At 66.6% G+C, this 17,043-nt stretch overlaps 3 protein-coding genes across 3 annotated transcripts; 2 read left to right on the top strand and 1 right to left on the bottom strand.

The window, feature by feature from the left end:
• Positions 1 to 3,464: 3,464 nt before the first annotated feature.
• Positions 3,465 to 4,702, top strand: SP7 (Sp7 transcription factor). Its single transcript, XM_059491246.1, has one exon. The coding sequence runs from the start codon at positions 3,465 to 3,467 to the stop codon at positions 4,446 to 4,448; it is 984 nt and encodes a 327-aa protein (XP_059347229.1). The 3' UTR covers positions 4,449 to 4,702.
• A 2,412-nt stretch (positions 4,703 to 7,114) lies between these two features.
• AAAS (aladin WD repeat nucleoporin) lies at positions 7,115 to 13,071 on the top strand. Its single transcript, XM_059491253.1, has 16 exons — positions 7,115 to 7,319; positions 7,578 to 7,705; positions 7,777 to 7,832; positions 7,953 to 8,044; positions 8,325 to 8,371; positions 8,742 to 8,840; positions 9,387 to 9,530; positions 9,651 to 9,771; positions 9,897 to 10,021; positions 10,226 to 10,286; positions 10,862 to 10,952; positions 11,295 to 11,388; positions 11,500 to 11,567; positions 11,669 to 11,750; positions 12,049 to 12,133; positions 12,702 to 13,071. The coding sequence occupies exons 1-16, from the start codon at positions 7,197 to 7,199 to the stop codon at positions 12,822 to 12,824; spliced, it is 1,539 nt and encodes a 512-aa protein (XP_059347236.1). The 5' UTR covers positions 7,115 to 7,196; the 3' UTR covers positions 12,825 to 13,071.
• Positions 13,072 to 14,379: 1,308 nt separating this feature from the next.
• Positions 14,380 to 16,783, bottom strand: MYG1 (MYG1 exonuclease). The gene is made up of 7 exons (XM_059491144.1): positions 16,565 to 16,783; positions 16,101 to 16,213; positions 15,878 to 16,037; positions 15,526 to 15,675; positions 15,305 to 15,427; positions 14,914 to 15,095; positions 14,380 to 14,837 (listed from the first exon to the last, which is right to left on the bottom strand). The coding sequence occupies exons 1-7, from the start codon at positions 16,781 to 16,783 to the stop codon at positions 14,657 to 14,659; spliced, it is 1,128 nt and encodes a 375-aa protein (XP_059347127.1). The 3' UTR covers positions 14,380 to 14,656.
• Positions 16,784 to 17,043: the final 260 nt, after the last annotated feature.

Here is a 17,043-nt window from a genome sequence, read left to right as displayed (position 1 = left end):
CCCACCGCCCCCGAGCCGGGGAGAGACCCCCGCCCCAACCGACACCCCCGGCCCAGCCCGGCCGCTCGGGCAGCGCCAGAACCCCCCGTGAGCCGGAGCTGGTGGGAGTGAAACCCCCCAAAAACCCACGGGTGCCCCCCCCAGCCATCGCCGGGCTGCCTGAGGAGGAGGAGGAGGAGGAGGAGGAGGAGGGCTGGAGTGGCCGTCCCAGTTTGCTCCCAGTTTGCGGGCAGTGGAAGCCCCAGCGAGGGGGGGCCGGCGGTTGTGGCCCTCGGCGGCGCCGGCGGCTGCGGAGCGGAAAGCCCTGACTCAGGGCTGGGAAAGGGCCCCGCTGGCTCCGGCCGGGGGAAACGCCGACGGGGAAGACGAGGAGAAAACGGGAACCATGGGGGAATAATACAAATTTTAAAAATGGCGGGGAGGGGGGGGGGTAAAAGAGCAGTTGGAACAATTCCTTCATGTGGGGAAACTGAGGCACAGGGGAGTCCCCAGCCCTACCGCCAGAGCCACGTGTGTCCCTGTCCCCCTGCACATGTCCCCTGTCCCTGACCCCAGCTCTGTTCCTACAGAACCCAGCTCTGACGCCCATCCCTGGTCCCTCCAGCCCCATCGCCGCTCCATTCTCAACTCCTGTCCCCATCCTCACACCTCTGACCCCATTCTTGAAGCTCCAGCCCACGTCCCTCTCATCCCCATCGGTTGTCCCCTCCTGTCCCCATCCCCATCCCTGCTCCATCCTGGCACCTTCTGGGGTCACGAGCCTCTGGGTGCCCCAGCTGTCCCGTCCTGCTTTGTCCCTTTGTCCCCCTTCCCCTCCGCATCCATCTATTCCCTCTTTCCTTCTCCCCTCTCCAGCCCTTTCCCTTTTCATCCTCTTCCCCTTCCCAGCCCCTTCCTCCTTCTTTTCCTGCTGTCCATCCCTTTCCCCCTCTTTCTCCTTTCCCTCCTCTTATTTCCTCTCTCTTCTTTCCTTTTCCCTCCTTTCCCTCTCCCCACTCTTCTCTTTCCTTTTCCCCACACTGGTCCCTGTCCCTTCTCTCCCCTCCTTCCTCCAGCTCTCAGCCTCCTCATCTTCCTCCCTTCATAACTTTTTCTTCTATTTCCTTCTTTAATTTTCTTTCCTCTTTCCTCCCTTTTCATTTCCTTTTCAACTTTTCCTTTCCCCTTTCCTCCCTTTTCCTTTCTTCATCTCTTTTCTTTCTCTCCTTTTCTCTCTACCTTATTTCCCTCTTCCAATTCCTTGTTCTTTTCCCGCTTTCCCTTCTTCCCCCCCCTTTCTCTTCTCTCCCCCCTTTCTCTTTCTTTTCCCCTCTCTCATCTTTTCCTTCCTCCTTTCCTTTTCCTCTTCCCCTTCCCCTGCCCCCCTCGCCGCGCTCCCCCGGCCCCCCCGGCTGGGGCTGGGGGCGGTTCGGGGCCGGGCTCCGCTGCCGGCCCCGGTGCCGGCCCGGCCCAGCCCCGCCGCAGCGGCACAGCGGGGCGGGCGGCGGCCGCGGTGCTCCGTCCCTCCCTGTCCCTCCCTCTCCGCCCGTCCCTCCCTCCGCAGCGAGCCCCGGCATCCCGGGACACCGGCATCCCGGGACAGCGGCACAGCGCGACAGCGCGACAGCGGCAGCCCCGCGGGCAGGACCCACCCCCGGCATCCCGGTAAGGACCCCCGGGCCCCCTCGGGATGGGGGCACTGCCCTGGCACCGGGATCCGGGAGAGAGGAACACGGCGTGGGGGATCCCCCTTTGGGATGGGGATCCCTGCTCTGGGACAGGGACCCTTTGGGATGGGGGATCCCCCTCGAGGGACAGGGGCACTTTGGGACGGGGGATCCCCCTCTGGGTTGGAGGATCCCTGCTTTGGGACAGGGACCCCGGGATTTGGGACCCACAGAGTGGCAGAGTCGCTCCAGGATGGGGGAGCCCCCTGGGATATGGGACCCCCCCAAGGACAGGGACCTGTGTGGGCCCTGAGCATCCCCCTGCGATCCCTGTGCTGGGGGACACGTGTGTCCCCCGCCCCAGCAGGGACTGCCCTGCCATCCCCAGAGGGGAAACAGGGACAGGGGATGGTGCCGAGTGCCACTGTCACCCTGAAGTGTCCCTCTGGCTGGGGACAGCGCCACTGCACAGGAGCCAGGCCCAGGTGTCCTCGGGCTCAGGGCACAGGGGGTGGCACTGACAGGGTGGGGGAAACTGAGGCAAGGGCTGTGGGGACACTTGGGGCTAGGGACCAGGGACTGGGGACCAGGGATGGGGTTTGGGGATTGGGACTGGGGACAAGAACTGGGTTTGGGGACCAAGAAACTGCGGACTTAGGGGACCAGGCACTGGGGGACAAGGGGACAGGGAATGGGGAACTGGAACTGAGCATCAAGAACCGGACACTGGTGGTCATTGACAAGAGACCGGGAATTTGGGACCCAGAATTTGGGACTGGAGAGCCCCAGAGCAGGGGCTGGACCCCTCCCCAGGCCGTGAGGGGACTTGGGAGGGGTCAGGATCCCCGAGCCAGCCACAAAGGGACTGTCACCCTCGTGCGGCGCTCAGCCCGCAGCTCTCGGGGCTCCTTCCCTGCTCCTTAATTTCGCGGCGCAAGCGGAGCTGATTTATGGGAGTTTGACACTATTTTAAGCGTGCGCCTCCGTTTGCCGCTCGCCCTGGTTTTAATTACCTCGGCTCTCGCGGCAGGGCAGCGTTCCCGGGGCACAGGCCTGGCCCTTGTTATCCTTGGAAAACCGGGAGCGCGCTTGCGGCCACGGCCGGGGCCGGCGTAAAAATAGGCGCAAAAACCACGGAAAAAAAAAGGAAAAAAAACCAGAAAGGGGGGCGAGGGGGGAACACCCTAAAAAACTCCCAAACAAACAAAAAAGCCAAAGTGGAAATGCACCAAAGTGGGTGAAGAGATTAATTTAAAATAAAATAATTAAAATAAAGGGAATGGTGGGGATGATGGAGGTGAGGGCCAGCTCACGACACCCCGGGCCAGCCCGCGCAGCTGAAAGCCATGACGGGTATAAAAGCAGAGGAAGTCACCCGGGGAGGGGGAGGCCACAGCATAATTCGATTAAAAGGCCATAAAGGCAGAAGGAGCCGAGATTGGGGGTGGGGGGAGGCCCTGCCACCAGCACAACCCCACAGCAGCCCCCGGAGAAGCCCCTTTGGGGGGGATGCTGGGCTGGGGGGTGATGGGGTGGCCCCAACTCTGTGGGGGGAAACTGAGGCACAGGGGATTGGGAGCGTTGGGGGTGGTGGGAACCGTGGGACTGGGGATGCTGCTGGGTGTCCCAGCAGGGCTGACACCCCAGTACAGCTGCCCCCAGTGCTGACCCCCAGGACGGGTACCCCGTGGCACACGGTGCCCCTCGGAACCCTCAAGCCCCGTTCCCCTTTTCCACAGGCTGCCAAGTGCCATGGCCGCGAGCCCCCGCTGACATCGCCCCCCACGCCTCGGGGTCGCCGCTGTCGCCGCCGCAGCCATGGGTGACTCCTACGCCGCCGCCTTCCCCAGCGCCCCGGGGCTGCTGTCGCCGTCCGCCAGCCCCCAGGCGTCCCCCGGCCCCTACGGCCCCGACTACGGCCCCTTCGGGCACCCCTTCCCCGCGCCCTCGGGCGCCCAGGAGGTGCTGGGGGCGCCGGTGGTGGTGGCGGCCAAGGGCCATCCCCCGAGCGAGTGCCTGCCCGGCGTGTACCCCTCGCTGGAGATGCCGCACCCCTACGGCTCCTGGTACAAGGGCGGCATCGGCGGGGGGCTGCCGGGGGGCTCCGGGCCCGCCGCGCCGTCCTGGTGGGATGTGCACCCCAACGGGGGCTGGCTGGGCGGGCCGGCGGGCGCCGAGGGGCTGCAGGGCTCGCTGCAGGGCCAGCCCGCCCTCAGCCCCCCTCTGCCCACCTACGGCTCCGATTTCGGCGCTCTGAACCCCCCTCCTTACAGCAACGCCCCCGCGGCGCCCCCCGCCCCCAAACCCGCGCCCGGCGAGACCCCGAAGGGTCCCCGCGGCGGCTCCTTGGGGGGACGCCCGGCGTGCGATTGTCCCAACTGCCAGGAGCTGGAGCGGCTCGGGGGCCCGGCGGGGTCGCGGCGGAAGCCGGTGCACAGCTGCCACATCCCGGGCTGCGGCAAGGTGTACGGCAAAGCCTCGCACCTGAAGGCGCACCTGCGCTGGCACACGGGCGAGCGGCCCTTCGTGTGCAACTGGCTCTTCTGCGGGAAGCGCTTCACCCGCTCCGACGAGCTGGAGCGCCACGTCCGGACCCACACGCGCGAGAAGAAGTTCACCTGCCTGCTGTGCAGCAAGCGCTTCACCCGCAGCGACCACCTCAGCAAGCACCAGAAGACCCACGCCGACCCCGGCCCCCCCAAGCCGCCCCCCGGCGCCGAGCAGCCCCCCGCGTCCCCCCGGCCCGCCTCGCCCGCCAAGGACGGCGGCAGCCCCGAGGCCGGCAGTTTGTTGGAGATTTGAGCCTTTCCGCTTTCATCTTCGTCTTCCTCCTCCTCGCCGCTGGGGATATTTATTACGGGGTGCTGCTCCCCCCGAGCCCCCTCCCCCTCAGTTCCCCAGCTCCTAGTTAGCCATTCTAATTTATGTCTTAAATTATGGGGGGGCTCTCCGAGCGCTCTGGGGCTCACGGGGGGGTGTCAAGGTGAGACCCCCCCCCCTTTTCTCTTTTCCCTTCCACCTCCCCCAGCCCTTCTTGCCCCCCAGCCCTCGCCTCACGCCCCGCACTCAGGGACAGGGTTTGCCCCCCTCCCCTCCCCCGGCCTGGTTCATCAGTGCTCATGTAACGTGTCCCCCCCACTTTTTTTAGCTGCCTGCCCCTCCTGCCCCCTGGAAAAAAAGCAATAAAAGATTGAGAGTGGAGCCGGGCCCCTTCTGCGGCTGGGGCTGGGCGGCTTCATCACAGGGATGTGCTCAGCTTCCCCCTCCCGGCAGGGCTCCAGGGGAAACTGAGGCACGGGGGGGGCACACGGGCCTGCTCAGGGTCACTGTGCCCCCCCTCTCTGGGGGCGGCAGGAGCTCGGCGGGGTTGGGGACAAGCTGGGCTGTCCCCTTGTCCTCAGCCCCTGGGGTGCTGTATCTTGTGCCTCTTCCTTTCCCCAGGACCCTGTCCCCTGTGCTCCCCACAGTCTCCTTGTCCCCAAGACCCTGTCCCCATGTCTCCTTGTCCCCATGTCCCTCCTCATGTCCCCAACCTCAGGGACAGCCAGCAGGGCCTGGCAGGATTGTCCCCTGCCCGCCTCACCCTGCCCACGCGTGTCCCCAGCAGCCGCGTCCCCACTCCCAGGGACATCGTGTGCACGGGAACACGCGTGTGCACAGCCCCGTGCCTCAGTTTCCCACCGGCCACATCCCAGGGCCCACGTGGCAGCAGCGGGCACGCGGCGGGGCCACGTGTCCCCGAGGACACCCCAATTTTGGGCGCTGTGGGCTGGCGGGGACCCCGCTGCGCTCCCCCTCCCCCTGCCCTGGGCTCCCGCCAGCCCTTTGATGCGCTCAGCCCTGGTTTGGGGCTTTTCCTGAAAAAAAAACCCAAAAAGCCACGGAAAAAGGCAACAGGAGGCGGAAACGAGCTCCAGTGCCAGCACGGAGCGGGGGGGGGGGGGGGGGGGCAGCTGCTGGCACCAGGGCCCCGCGGGGGGACAGGGACAGGGACAGGGGTGGCAGCAGGTCCCGTGCCAGCCCCGGGTGAGTCACGGTGGCCACGGGCTGGCCAGGACCCAGCTGTCCCCAGGGAAAGGGGGACACGGGGTGGGGAAACTGAGGCACGGAGGCGGCAATGGAGCGGCCGGAGCTCAGCGCCACCACGCAGAGCTGTTCCAGGGCGGCTCCCGGGGGGATTCAGAGTGGCAGTGCCACCTCTCCATGCAGCCCCCCAAGCCAGCCACATCCTCCCCGACCCAAATTCGCCGATTTCGGGGTTTCCCCCCAGAACTGCAGCCCTGCTCGCCGTGGGTGGGCCAGTGCCAAGCAGGGCAGGGAGCCACGTCCCGGAGCCAAACCCCGGCCCGGCGGCCACCGAGGGCTCGACCGCCCGGAGCCTCCCAAACCACAGAGCCCAACCCCATCCAGACACCCCCAACCCCACCGGGGACCCCCCATCCGCCGCCACCGCCTTTTTTCCTGTCTCGCTGCCCCATCAGCCGCGTTTGGGGGGGTCCGAGGGACGCCACGAGGCCACGCCAGCCCTGCGGTGGCTCTGATGTCGGCGCCATCCCAAATCGTCGTCTCCTATCGAACCCCGCTCGCTCCGTAACGGGCGAGGAATGTGGGGCCCCCCGCCGCAGCTCCCCCCGCCGCCTTTATTTAATATCCTGAGAAAATTAAAATAACTCTTGCGGCCGCTAAGGAAAACACGGGGATAAACACGAGAAAAGCGGGAGCCCCGGGAGAGGGGCTGGGAGCGAGCCAGGGGGGGCACCCGGCGGGAGCGGCACCCAGAGGACACGGCGAGAACGGACACGGGCGCCCGCGAGAGGGGACACCGGGGGAGGTGGCACCGGGGACACGGCAGCGCAGGACACCGGGATGCCGCGGGAGCCCAAGAGGGGTCCGGGACCGGGGTGCCCGCGGGACACGGGGGTGCCCGGAGGACACGGCGGTGTCCCGGGGGTCCCGGTCACCGGTCCCGTCCCCGGTCCCGGTCGCAGCGCAGCCCCGCTCGGCCACACGCGACCCGTCGGCAGCACACGCCCTCTCGCCCCGCCCCTCAAGGGAGGCTCCGCCTTTCTTAAAGGGGCAACGACAGTAATAAGTGATCCCATTTTAATCAATCCTCGTTACACCCGGAGAGCCACTAAGTCACGTGTGGAGCGCGGCTGTGCAGGGGAGGCTGATATTCTCTCTCCTTCGCCGAGGAAAATCGGGGAGCGTGGCGTTGACCCTCAGCGAGGACTCCGCGTATTTCCCACGCGAGCGGCGGCCCTTTTAATTCCCCTCTCACACGCGCCCGGAGCCGCGAGGGCGGTGCGCGGCGGCGATTGGCGCGAAGCGGGAGCTGGAAGGGGTGAGAGGAGCCAAGATGGCGCCGCCGGGGGCTGAGGGCGGGGAGCGGGTGAGGGGGATCCGGGGAGAACCCGGGGGGCACTGGGGATTGTGAGCGGGTGAGGGGCGGAGGGAGGGTCTCCGGCCTGGAGCCGGCGCACCCTGACGGCAGCGGCGGTTTCAGCTCTCGCCCCCCGGCCCGGTCTCGCCCCCAGGCTCGGTGCCGCCATGTGCTCCCTGGGGCTGTTCCCGCCGCCGCCTCCCCCTGGGGATGTCACCCTGTACGAGCTCAACAACGTCCTGGTCTGCGGCCGCCTCAGCGAGCAGCTCCCGCTGGCCTTCCAGAGGCAGGTGAGACCCCCGGGCCAGGTGAGCCCTCTTCGCTCCAGAGCCGTGCCAGCCCCCTCCAGCCTTGGGACTGCCACATTCGTCCCTCTCAGCTGTGGCTGCAGCTCTGTCCCCTCTGCTGGGGTCTCTCCGGGCACCCTCAGGCTGCTCCTTCGCTCCTTGTGCCCCTGCTTTCCTCCCATCGCCGTTTGCCCGCTGCCCTGGGGGCGTCCCTTTGTTCCCTGGGGCTCGGGGGGTCTCAGGGGTCTCTGTGTGCTGCAGGTTCCCGACCTGCCCGTGCTGACCCTGCCCAAGGAGCCCCTCAAGGCCCACGGCCGCCTGGAGCCCAGCGCCCGCTCGCCCTTCATCCACCACCGCGAGTCCCTCTGGAAGCGCTGCCTCAGCGCCTGGTGAGTGCCCCGCTGGCCCCAGAGAGCCCAGCCTGTCCCCAGGACGGGCAGTGACCCCGCTCTCGCCGCAGGCGCGATGCCGGGCTCTGCGGGCTGCTCCGGGAGCTGGCCAGCGCCGAGGAGGAGGGTGAGTTTGGGCTGCCCGGGGGTCTCTGGTCTCGCTGCAATGCTTTGGCTGGGCCCTGCTGTCCCTGCCCTGTTCCCCTGGTGCTGCAGGGACGCTGAGGGTCCCTTTGCCCTTTGCCAGGGCTGCAGTGGCTGCGGACGGGCTCGAGCCACGCGCTGGCCGTGTGCCGCTGGCTGTCCTCGCTGCACGGATCCCTGTTCCCACACCTGTCCGTGAGTCATTCTGCCTGATCCCTGCTGCTGCGGGAGCCAGGGGCAAGGGGAGCAGCCATTCGGGATGCGGGGTGGTCCCTTCCCCACTAAACCCCCCCCCAAAATGCTCCTCCTGATGGTGCCCAGCTCCAGACACCGCTCCTTCCTCCACTGGTGGAAAATGGACACTGAGAAGGTGTTTGGTGCTCCAAGAGGGGCCCAGATCCAGGGGGGGGAGAGGGAGAAAGGGCTGGGAACTGGGGGTCCCTGCTGCCAGCTCAGTGTTCTCCTGTCCCTGCAGCTGACCAGTGAGGACATGATCGCAGCCTTCTCCCAGGCCGTGGACTGGTGAGTCCTGGTTGTCCCAAAGTCACCGTGCCAGGGTGGGAGTACAAGGACAGGATGGCCCCGTTTGGGTGGGCTCAGCAATTAAAGGCAAACATTGCCCCACTGACTCTGGCTGCCCTGCTTTGTGTGCCCTGGGTGGAGAGATATCAGGGTTAAAGGAGATCAGAGCCTGGAAAATTCCTTCCAGTTCCAACCCCAGCCCCTCAGCAGAGCCCTGTGAATAAGTCCCAGAAACAGGGAGTTTCTCAAAGAAAATGGTCCTGTTGGGCAGCAACAAGGAAGTTTTTATTTCTCTGAGAACTCTGAGCAGGGTCTTTGCCAGCCCAGTGGGTGCTGGGGGGAGTCTCACCCTGCCCTGTGCCCCCTCCAGGGCTGGCTGCACCATCAGGGCCTTCGCCTGGCACCCCCACACCAACAAATTCGCTGTGGCTCTTCTGGACGATTCCATCCGTGTCTACAACTCCAACAGGTGGGACTTTGTCTGGGATTTGGGCAGCCTGGGGTTGGCACTGCCCTGGGGCTGCTGCCCGTGGCCTCCTGGCCCACCTGGCATACCTGGGCTCTCATTCAGCCCCCCTGCTCCTTCCTCGCTCTGCCCCGAGCCTCAAGAGCTTTGCCTTTCCTTTCCCTGCCTGCTCTGTGCCTCTGGGGACATCCCGGGGGTCACCCAGCCCTGGGGGTGGTGACAGAGCTGGGGGGACACGGGCTGAGTGTCCTCTGTCCCCCAGGTCTCCCTGCTCCCCCAGGGAATGCCAGTCCCTGCTCAGGAGAAGACTCTGCCGGCTGCTCCTGCAGCCCCCCCGGGTGTCCCCAGGCTGGGCCCTGGCCGGACTGGGGACACCTCGGCTCAGTCACACCAGGTGTGTGACACCTGGCTCGCTCCGGTGTCACCTGGCAGGGCACAGCCCCTCCTACCCTGCTGTCCCCCCTCACTGCGCTCAGGGCTGGCAGGGGACACTGTGGCTGCACCAGGGCTCTGTGCCCCACAGCTGTGTCACCTGTCCCCTCCCCACAGTGCCACCGTGCCCTCGCTGAAGCACCGCCTGCAGAGGAACGTGGCTGCCATGGCCTGGAAGCCTCTCTGTGCCTCCATCCTGGCCGTGGCCTGCCAGAGCTGCGTGCTCGTGTGGCACCTGGACCCCACCTCCCTCTCCACCAGGTGACAGCTCCCACCTTCCCTTCCTGGCCATTGTCACCCCACTGGGGCTGGCTTTGGGACAGCACCGCCATCCTGCCAGCAAACCCCAAATCCTGCTGGCTTCTCCCTTGTCCTGTGCAGGCCCTCGTCGGGCTGTGCCCAGGTGCTGTCCTGCCCCGGGCACAGCCCTGTCACCAGCCTGGCCTGGGCGCCCAGCGGGGAGCGGCTGCTGTCAGCGTCACCCGTGGACACGGCCATGCTGGTGAGGACCCTCTGGGGACACCCAGGGACACCCGGGCTGGACACACACAGTGCCACCGGGGCCTGAAATGTTCCCTCTGTGTCCCCTAATCCTGCTGTCGCCATCATCCCCCGTGTCCCCTGCAGGTGTGGGACGTGTCCACCGAGACCTGTGTGCAGCTGCAGTGGTTTGGGGGTGGCGGTGTCACCTACTTGGCCTGGTCCCCCGATGGCAGCAAGGTGCTGGCAGCCACCCCCTCGGCCGTGTTCCGGTGAGCTCCTCATGCCCGTCCTCATCCTCGCTGCATAAAATCTGGATCCAAAACATCCCCCCAGCTCCTGCTCCTGCTCCTGCTGTGGGGGCAGAGTGGGGAGTGGCTGGGGGACGGGGTTGGACACTCTGGATTCCCAGAGCAGCAGGATTGGGGCAGATTCCCAGGATTTCTGCTCCCTAAAGCCTCCTGCATCCCCTGCAGGGTGTGGGAGGCCCAGATGTGGACCTGTGAGCGCTGGCCCACCATCAGGGGACGCTGCCAGGTAGGGTGGGATATTCCCCTCCCAGGGAATCACTGAGGCTGGAAAAGCCTTCTGGGACCACCCAGGCCAAGCCCTGGCACTGCCAAGGCCACCACTGACCCCTGTCCCCAAGTGCCACATCCACAGGGCTTTTCAATCCCTCCAGGAACAGGGACTCCACCCCAGCCTTGGGCAGCCAGCCCAAGAAATTGTGGAAATTTTCCGTGATTGTGTGGAAATCTTCCCAATATCCAACCTGAACCTCTCCTGGCACAGCCTGAGGCCATGTCCTCTTGTACCTTGGCTGTCCCCTGCCATCAGGGACTTGTGGAGTGAAAAGTCCCTCCTGAGCCTCCTTTTCTGCAGTCTGAGACACTCCAGACAGGGTGGCAGACACTGTCCCACAGGCAGGTGACAGGGTGACACTGTCCCACAGGCAGGGGTGACAGGGTGGCACTGTCCCAGAGGCAGGTGACAGGGTGGCACTGTCCCCAGACAGGGTGGCACTGTCCCAGAGGCAGGTGACAGGGTGGCACTGTCCCCCAGACAGGGTGGCACTGTCCCAGAGGCAGGTGACAGGGTGGCACTGTCCCCAGACAGGGTGCTGGAGCCCCGACGGCAGCCGGCTGCTCTTCACCGTGCTGGGCGAGTCCGTCATCTACTCCTTGTCCTTCTCCGAGTACCGCGGTGAGTTTGTCCCACCTGGAGCTTCCCAGATGTCCCCACAGCTTTGGGGTGAGGAGCTGGGACACACAGGGAGTGTGTTGGGGTCTCCAAGCACGGAATCTCTGGAATTCAGGTTTTTCCATCCCTCACGTTGCTCCTCAGTCACAGTTGTGGGGTCTTGGAGAGATTTCAGGGAGACTCCGGTGGCTCCAGAGCCAGCGTGGGGGTCCTGGTGTTTGCTGTCCCTTGTCCTCCATCCCTGCCACTCCTGGGACACCAGCACAGCTGCTCTGAGAAAGAAATAAATGCATGATCACCCAGGGAATGCAGTGGGCTGATGGAGTGTGGGTTTGTCCCGTGCAGGGGAGATGCAGGGGCAGGTGGGAGGCTCCAAGACGGCCTCGATCGTGGCAGACCTGTCCGAGACCACCTTCGAGACCCTCTACGGGGAGGAGAGGTGGGTTGGCTGGGGGCACAGGGGGGTCCCTGCTCCTCCTGGCAGCCACCCGTGGCTGCTGGGCACACCTGGGAGTCTCTGCCCCCAATTTAGAGACTTGTGCTGTTGCAGGATTGGAGGAGAGGTTCATTCCATGGTGTGGGACCCCACCGGGGAGAGGCTGGCTGTGATCATCAGAGGTCAGTCCTGCCCCGTTCCCTGCTTGGCCTGGGGCTGCTGCTGCCCTGGGAGAAAGGACGGGGGAACAAGGGAGAGCCCTCGTGCTGCTGTCCCCCCACAGGACACCCCGAGTGCGCGGGCAGCCAGCCGGCCGTGGCCGTGTTCCGCACCCGCAACAGCCCCGTCTTCGAGCTCCTGCCCTGGTGAGGGGGCTCGGGGGGTTGGGAGGGGGTTTGGGTGGGTTTGGGTTCATTTGGATGGGTTTGGGTTCATTGCAGGGGGTTTGGGTTTGTTACAGGGGCTTTGGGTGGGTTTGGGTTCATTGGGTTCCCCACCTCACCCCCTTGGCTTTGAGTTGTCCTTTTCCAGAGCATCCCCCCTTGAACCCCAGACACCCCCAGTTCCTGGGATGTGCTGTTTCCCCTCAGACCCCAGACACCCCCAGTCCCTGGGATGTGCTGTTACCCAGCCCATAACCCTGCCTGTTCCCCCACCCCACAGCGGCTTCGTGCGGGGCGAGCGCGGCGCCCAGCCCCAGCTCATCTCCTTCCACCCCTGCTTCCCTCAGGGCGCCCTCCTGACCGTGGTGAGTCCCTCCTGGGGCACTCCCAGTCCCAGGGGACACTGGGGAGGGGGCTGGGACCAGGGTGAGCCATGGGGGGCTCCGGGGAGAGGAGGTTTAACCAGGCCAAGGGTTGGGTGCTGTGTTTTGGGGACAGAAGGGTTGGACCTTTCCTGGTCCCTGGGAAGGGACCCGGAGGGGACTGGGGGACAGTGCTGGACGTGAGCCAGGTGTGCCCAGGTGGGATCCTGGCCAGGCTCAGGGGTGGTGGGGCCAGCAGGAGCAGGGGATTGTTTCTCCCCCTGGCCACACCTCGAGTGCCGTGTCCAGGTCTGGACCCCCCAATTTAGGAAGGATTTTGGGATCTGGGTCATGTCCTGAGAAGGGAATGGAGCTGGGGACGGGCCTGGAGCTCCGGGGGGCTGAGGGAGCTGGGGAAGGGGCTCAGCCTGGAGAGAAGGAGGCTCAGGGGGAACCTCATCAGTTCCTGTAACTCCCTGGCAGTCAGGTCACGGGCTGGGCTCCATCCCAAGGGGTTTCCCCATTTCTGTGCTGTCCGGACACTGACCCCTGCCCACCCTGTCCCCTGCAGTGTTGGTCCTCGGGGAGGATCTCCCACATCCCCTTCTTCTTCGTCAGCGCCCTGGAGCCCCGCGGCAGCCCCGCGCCCGTGCTGGGCAGCGTCCGCGAGCAGCCGCTCTTCTCCGAGCTCTGAGAGCCTCCCAGGGGCTCCTGGGGCACCTCGGGGCCTCATGGGGCACCCCAGGGCTTCCTCGGGCACCCCAGAACCTCCTCGGGCACCCCAGAACCTCCCTGGGCACCCCAGGGCTTCCTTGGGCACCCCAGGGCCTCCTCTCCCTTCTGCTCAGCCTCCTCTCCCTGCAGGAGCCCCTCAGACCTGCTCAGGGTCTGGCAGTGTTGATCCTGCCCCAATTAAAGGTGGATTTTCTCTCCCTCTTGTCTTCTTTCCTCACACCGATGGGACTGGAGGATTTTTGGGGGTGAATTTGGGAAGTCTTGTGGGTCTGGAGGGGTTCTGGGGGCTCCAGAGTTGATTTTGGGGTCAGGAAGAGCTTGGAGTGGACTCTCAGAAGCTGTTGGTGTGATCCCACTGCAGCCCATGGGCCACGGCTGCTCTTTTGGGATCAAAGAGCCCCATTTTGGGGACAGGTGATGGCTGAAGGGCTTTGGGGCGGGTTTTGGCCACGCACACAATCCCCAGCTTTGACTCGAGGGTGAACAAGAGTGAACCAAACCCCAAAGTGAACCAAACCCTCTGGGGGTCCCCAAATCCCAGCTCTGGGGTCCCAGGGTGCTGCCCGAGGGGAGCCCCCCCGGCCCCACAGGGTGGGGGCAGCAGCTGGGCCCCCCCCAGAGCGGATTAACGCTGTGCTGGGGGTGGCACAGTGAAATCCTGGGATTTCACTGTTTTAATCAATCCCAGGATTACAGACCCTTAATCCTGGGATTACACTGCCCTGGCAGGGAGGACTGGGGGAGCACAGGGTCCCTGCTCCCCCCACCCCAAAAGCCCCAGGACCCCCCAAATCCTCCCCAGAGCAAGGGGGAGACCCCTCCCTTTCCCCCCAGAGCATCCAGCCCCTTCCTGAGGCTGAGTAGGATCCAGGAGGATCCAGGGTGATCCGGGCTGACCCGGGCTCCGAACCCACCGCAGCTGCTGGGGCCAGCCGGGGGCTGTTTCAGCGCCCGGGCCCGCCCGGTTGGCTCCCGGTGCCGCCGCTGAGCGGCTCCTCCTCCTCGCGGTGTTGCCGGTGCGCGGCGCAGGGCAGGGCCCGCAGGTACCGCAGGTGCAGCCGCGTCTCCTCCCGGCTCCGCCGCACGAACCGGCGCACGCAGAGCAGCACCAAGCCCAGCCACCCCCCCAGGGCCACCAGCGCCACCACGTCCGGGGCCCGCGCTGTTCCTGTGCCCGTCCCCAGCGTCTCGTTGTGGCCGCTGGGCGGGAGCGGCACCGGCGGAACCTCCCCGGGGCACCGGGAACCGGCCCGGGGGTGCTGGGGCAGCCCCAGCAGCAGCAGCAGCAGCCCGGCCGCCGGCATGGCTCCGAACGAGCGGGAGGGAGGGGACACCGTGACCCCCCCGCGGTGCTGTGACACACGGAAGGGACGGTGACACGGTGCTGGTGACACGCAGGATGGTGGCAGTGCCAGCAGGGGGGGTGCAGTGATTGCTGTCCCCGTGCTGGGGGGGGTCACGGCTGTCCCTGAGTCACAGCATCCCCCCCGGGACCCCTCAAACAGCCATTCCACTGGGCACACACTGGTTTTTACTGGTGCTGGCAGCGCCTCGGTGCAGGGACATGACAGGAACAGGGTCAAACTCCCAGGAAACGGAGCCAAAGAGTCTCTGGCTGGGCTGGCACCCATCCAGCACAGGGGGTGGGTGCTCCGAGACCCCCGGGAGGGTCTGCTGCCCCCCAGCACAGCAGATTGCTCAGAGAATCCAGGATCCAAGTGGGAACGGTCCCTGCACATCCCACACTGAGCGAGGGGCTCCCTTCTGGGGTGACTCTGCTGGGGAGGGGGCTCACGTGCTCTCTGTGCCCCCCCCGAGCTCCAGCGCCCTCCGGGCCATCTCCAGGGCCCCATCCCGGGTCCGGTTGCCCCCGATGAAGCCGCTGGCGTGGACGAAGATGCAGCCGGGGATTCCGGCCTGCTCGGACAGCGCCTCGTCCCGCAGCCCCCGCCAGGCCTCGGGCAGGGGGAGCCTGGGGGTGGACACGGGGCTTGAGAGTGACCCTGACCCCACGGGGGGGCGGGGGCAGGGCAGGGGAGGGCTCTCACCGGCTCTGGAAGCTGTGGGGGGCTGTGGGCACGCTTTGCACCCGCCACTGCCCGCCCCGGTCCGGGAACAGCACGAGCAGCAGCGGCCGGGGCAGGGCCAGCTCCCGCTCCAGCTGGAACAGGTGCTCCTTCCAGGGACAGCCGCCCTGGGACAGCTCCAGGACCTGCCCGCTGGCATCCACCTGCAGGGGGGACATGCTGGGGACATGGGGGAGACTCCCAAAACCACCCTGGGCTGCTGGCCCAGAACCTCCCAGTGCCCTCCTGCAGGGGCCGTGCAGGATATGGGGTGCAGGGCCCCCCCGGGAGGTTTCTACTGAAGGGATTTGACCTCCCCACGCCCCAATTCTCCTCCAAAATCACAGATTCCCCCAGACCAGCTCGGCGTTACCTCGAGGCGGCGCCGCATGGCCTCTTCCACCAGCGCCCGTGCCGGCAGCCAGGCCCGGTGGTAGAAATCCAGGCGCTGCAGGAACTCGGTGCCCACCAGCTCCATGGCCCTCCTGAACCCTGCCTGGAGACACGGGGGTCAGCGGTGTCCCGAGCAGGCTGTCCCCAGGGTCTGTCCCCGAGCAGGCTGTCCCCAGGGTCTGTCCCCAGGGTCGTCCCCACCTCGGTGTCCTGGTCGGGGTCGTTCCAGCGGGGGTTCAGGTGCCCCACGCGGGCGCTCAGGGTTGTGCTCAGGGCATAGCGCGGCTCCCCTGCCGCCGGTGCGATCCCGTTGTCCATGGCATCGATCTCCTCCACAAAGTTCTCGTACAGCTGGGGACAGCGAGGGGACAGAAACATGAGAAGCAGTGACGGGACAGCAAGGGAGGACAGAGGAGACAGCAGAGCAAAGCCTGGCTGGAAGCACAAAGGCCCCAGCCACTGCCACAAACTGCTCCCCTTTCCCCACCGAGGACAAGCCCCGGGCAGAGCCGTCACCCCGGCAGGATGACAGACCCCCTGCCACCGCTGTCACCTTGTCATAGAGCGCTGTGACCACGGGCCCGTCCTCGGGCTGCCCCAGGAGCCCCGCCAGGATCTGCGCCCCGAAATGGCAATAGACGAGCCCGGCGCTGCTCAGCTTCGTGCTCCAGGGCTTGTCCGGCCGCAGGCTCCGCATGGACTCCGTGAAGGACCTGCGGGGCCACGCGGTCACCGCGGGTCCCCCGGGGGTGCCGCTGTCCCCGGCGGGGTCTCACCTCTGGTGGTGGTCGTAGCGGTGCCGCCCCGGGTCGTACTCGCCTCCCACGTCCACCACGACATCGCAGCCGGCCAGGCGCTGCGGGTCCCGCGTCCGCACGATCTCCGCGTCCTGCAGGGGACACGGGTGAGGGTCCCCAGGGCCACCGGGACCCCCGGGAGCGGCTCCGGGTGACGAGGGACCGCGGGGACGGACCTTGAGGAGAGGGTGGGGGAGAGAAGGGTGACCCCAGGTGGGACCGGGGACAGAACAGTGACCCCCAGATGGGACCGGAGACGCAAGGAAGGACCGGGGACACGAGGGGGACTCCCAGGTGGGATCGGGGACAGAAGAGCGGCCGCTGAGTGGGCTCAAGTGTCCCCACATGGGACCGAGAGAAGAGCGACCCGGAGAAAGAGCCGGCACCGCACGGTGCTCCCGTCCCGTTCATGCCCCGAGCCGGGCGCGCTGCCGGTGCCGTACCTGGTAGCGGGGCAGGAGGCGCAGCAGGAAACACGCCAGCGCCTCGTCGCAGTGGAAGGTGCCGTCGTGGGTGCCGATGCGGGCGGCGGGCTCGGGGTGCGGCCGCTTGTGCCCGGTCCCGATGCCGGCGCTGGTTCCGGTGCCGGTGGCGGCCATGGCCACGAGCCGGGCGGCGCGCGCGGCACCGCGCATGGCAACGGGGAGGCCACGCCCCCTCATCGGAAGCGCTTTCCGCCAATTTTGTCCCCGCCCTTGCGCGGGATCAGCCCCGCCCCCAGCGAGTGCGCACGCGCACGGGACGCGGCCAAGGAGGCGGTTTGGTGTGGCGAGCGCCCTCTGGCGGGCGGGACCGAGGGACGCGGACACACGGACACCTCCGGGACAGACACACACGGTCCTGCGCGGCCCCCGGGGACCCAGGGATGGTCAGACACACAGGGATGGATGGATGGATGGATGGATGGATGGATGGATGGATG

Source organism: Ammospiza nelsoni, chromosome 32, assembly GCF_027579445.1.
Source record: "Ammospiza nelsoni isolate bAmmNel1 chromosome 32, bAmmNel1.pri, whole genome shotgun sequence".
NCBI lineage: Eukaryota > Metazoa > Chordata > Aves > Passeriformes > Passerellidae > Ammospiza > Ammospiza nelsoni.
The sequence above is the reverse complement of the archived record's forward strand: the minus strand, read 5'-3'. Positions and strand labels throughout refer to the sequence as shown.

What these genes read in the sequence shown, in the direction of transcription:
- MYG1 (XM_059491144.1), bottom strand. Translation starts at nt 16,783, where the DNA reads ATGAGGGGGCGTGGCCTCCCCGTTGCCATGCGCGGTGCCGCGCGCGCC. An exon ending in GCCTCCTGCCCCGCTACCAG is followed by an intron (nt 16,214 to 16,564) that starts GTACGGCACCGG and finishes TGTCCCCTGCAG; the next exon opens with GACGCGGAGATCGTGCGGAC. An exon ending in CGCTACGACCACCACCAGAG is followed by an intron (nt 16,038 to 16,100) that starts GTGAGACCCCGC and finishes GTGGCCCCGCAG; the next exon opens with GTCCTTCACGGAGTCCATGC.
- AAAS (XM_059491253.1), top strand. Translation starts at nt 7,197, where the DNA reads ATGTGCTCCCTGGGGCTGTTCCCGCCGCCGCCTCCCCCTGGGGATGTC. An exon ending in CGCTGGCCTTCCAGAGGCAG is followed by an intron (nt 7,320 to 7,577) that starts GTGAGACCCCCG and finishes TGTGTGCTGCAG; the next exon opens with GTTCCCGACCTGCCCGTGCT. An exon ending in CCGTGGACACGGCCATGCTG is followed by an intron (nt 9,772 to 9,896) that starts GTGAGGACCCTC and finishes TGTCCCCTGCAG; the next exon opens with GTGTGGGACGTGTCCACCGA.
- SP7 (XM_059491246.1), top strand. Translation starts at nt 3,465, where the DNA reads ATGGGTGACTCCTACGCCGCCGCCTTCCCCAGCGCCCCGGGGCTGCTG.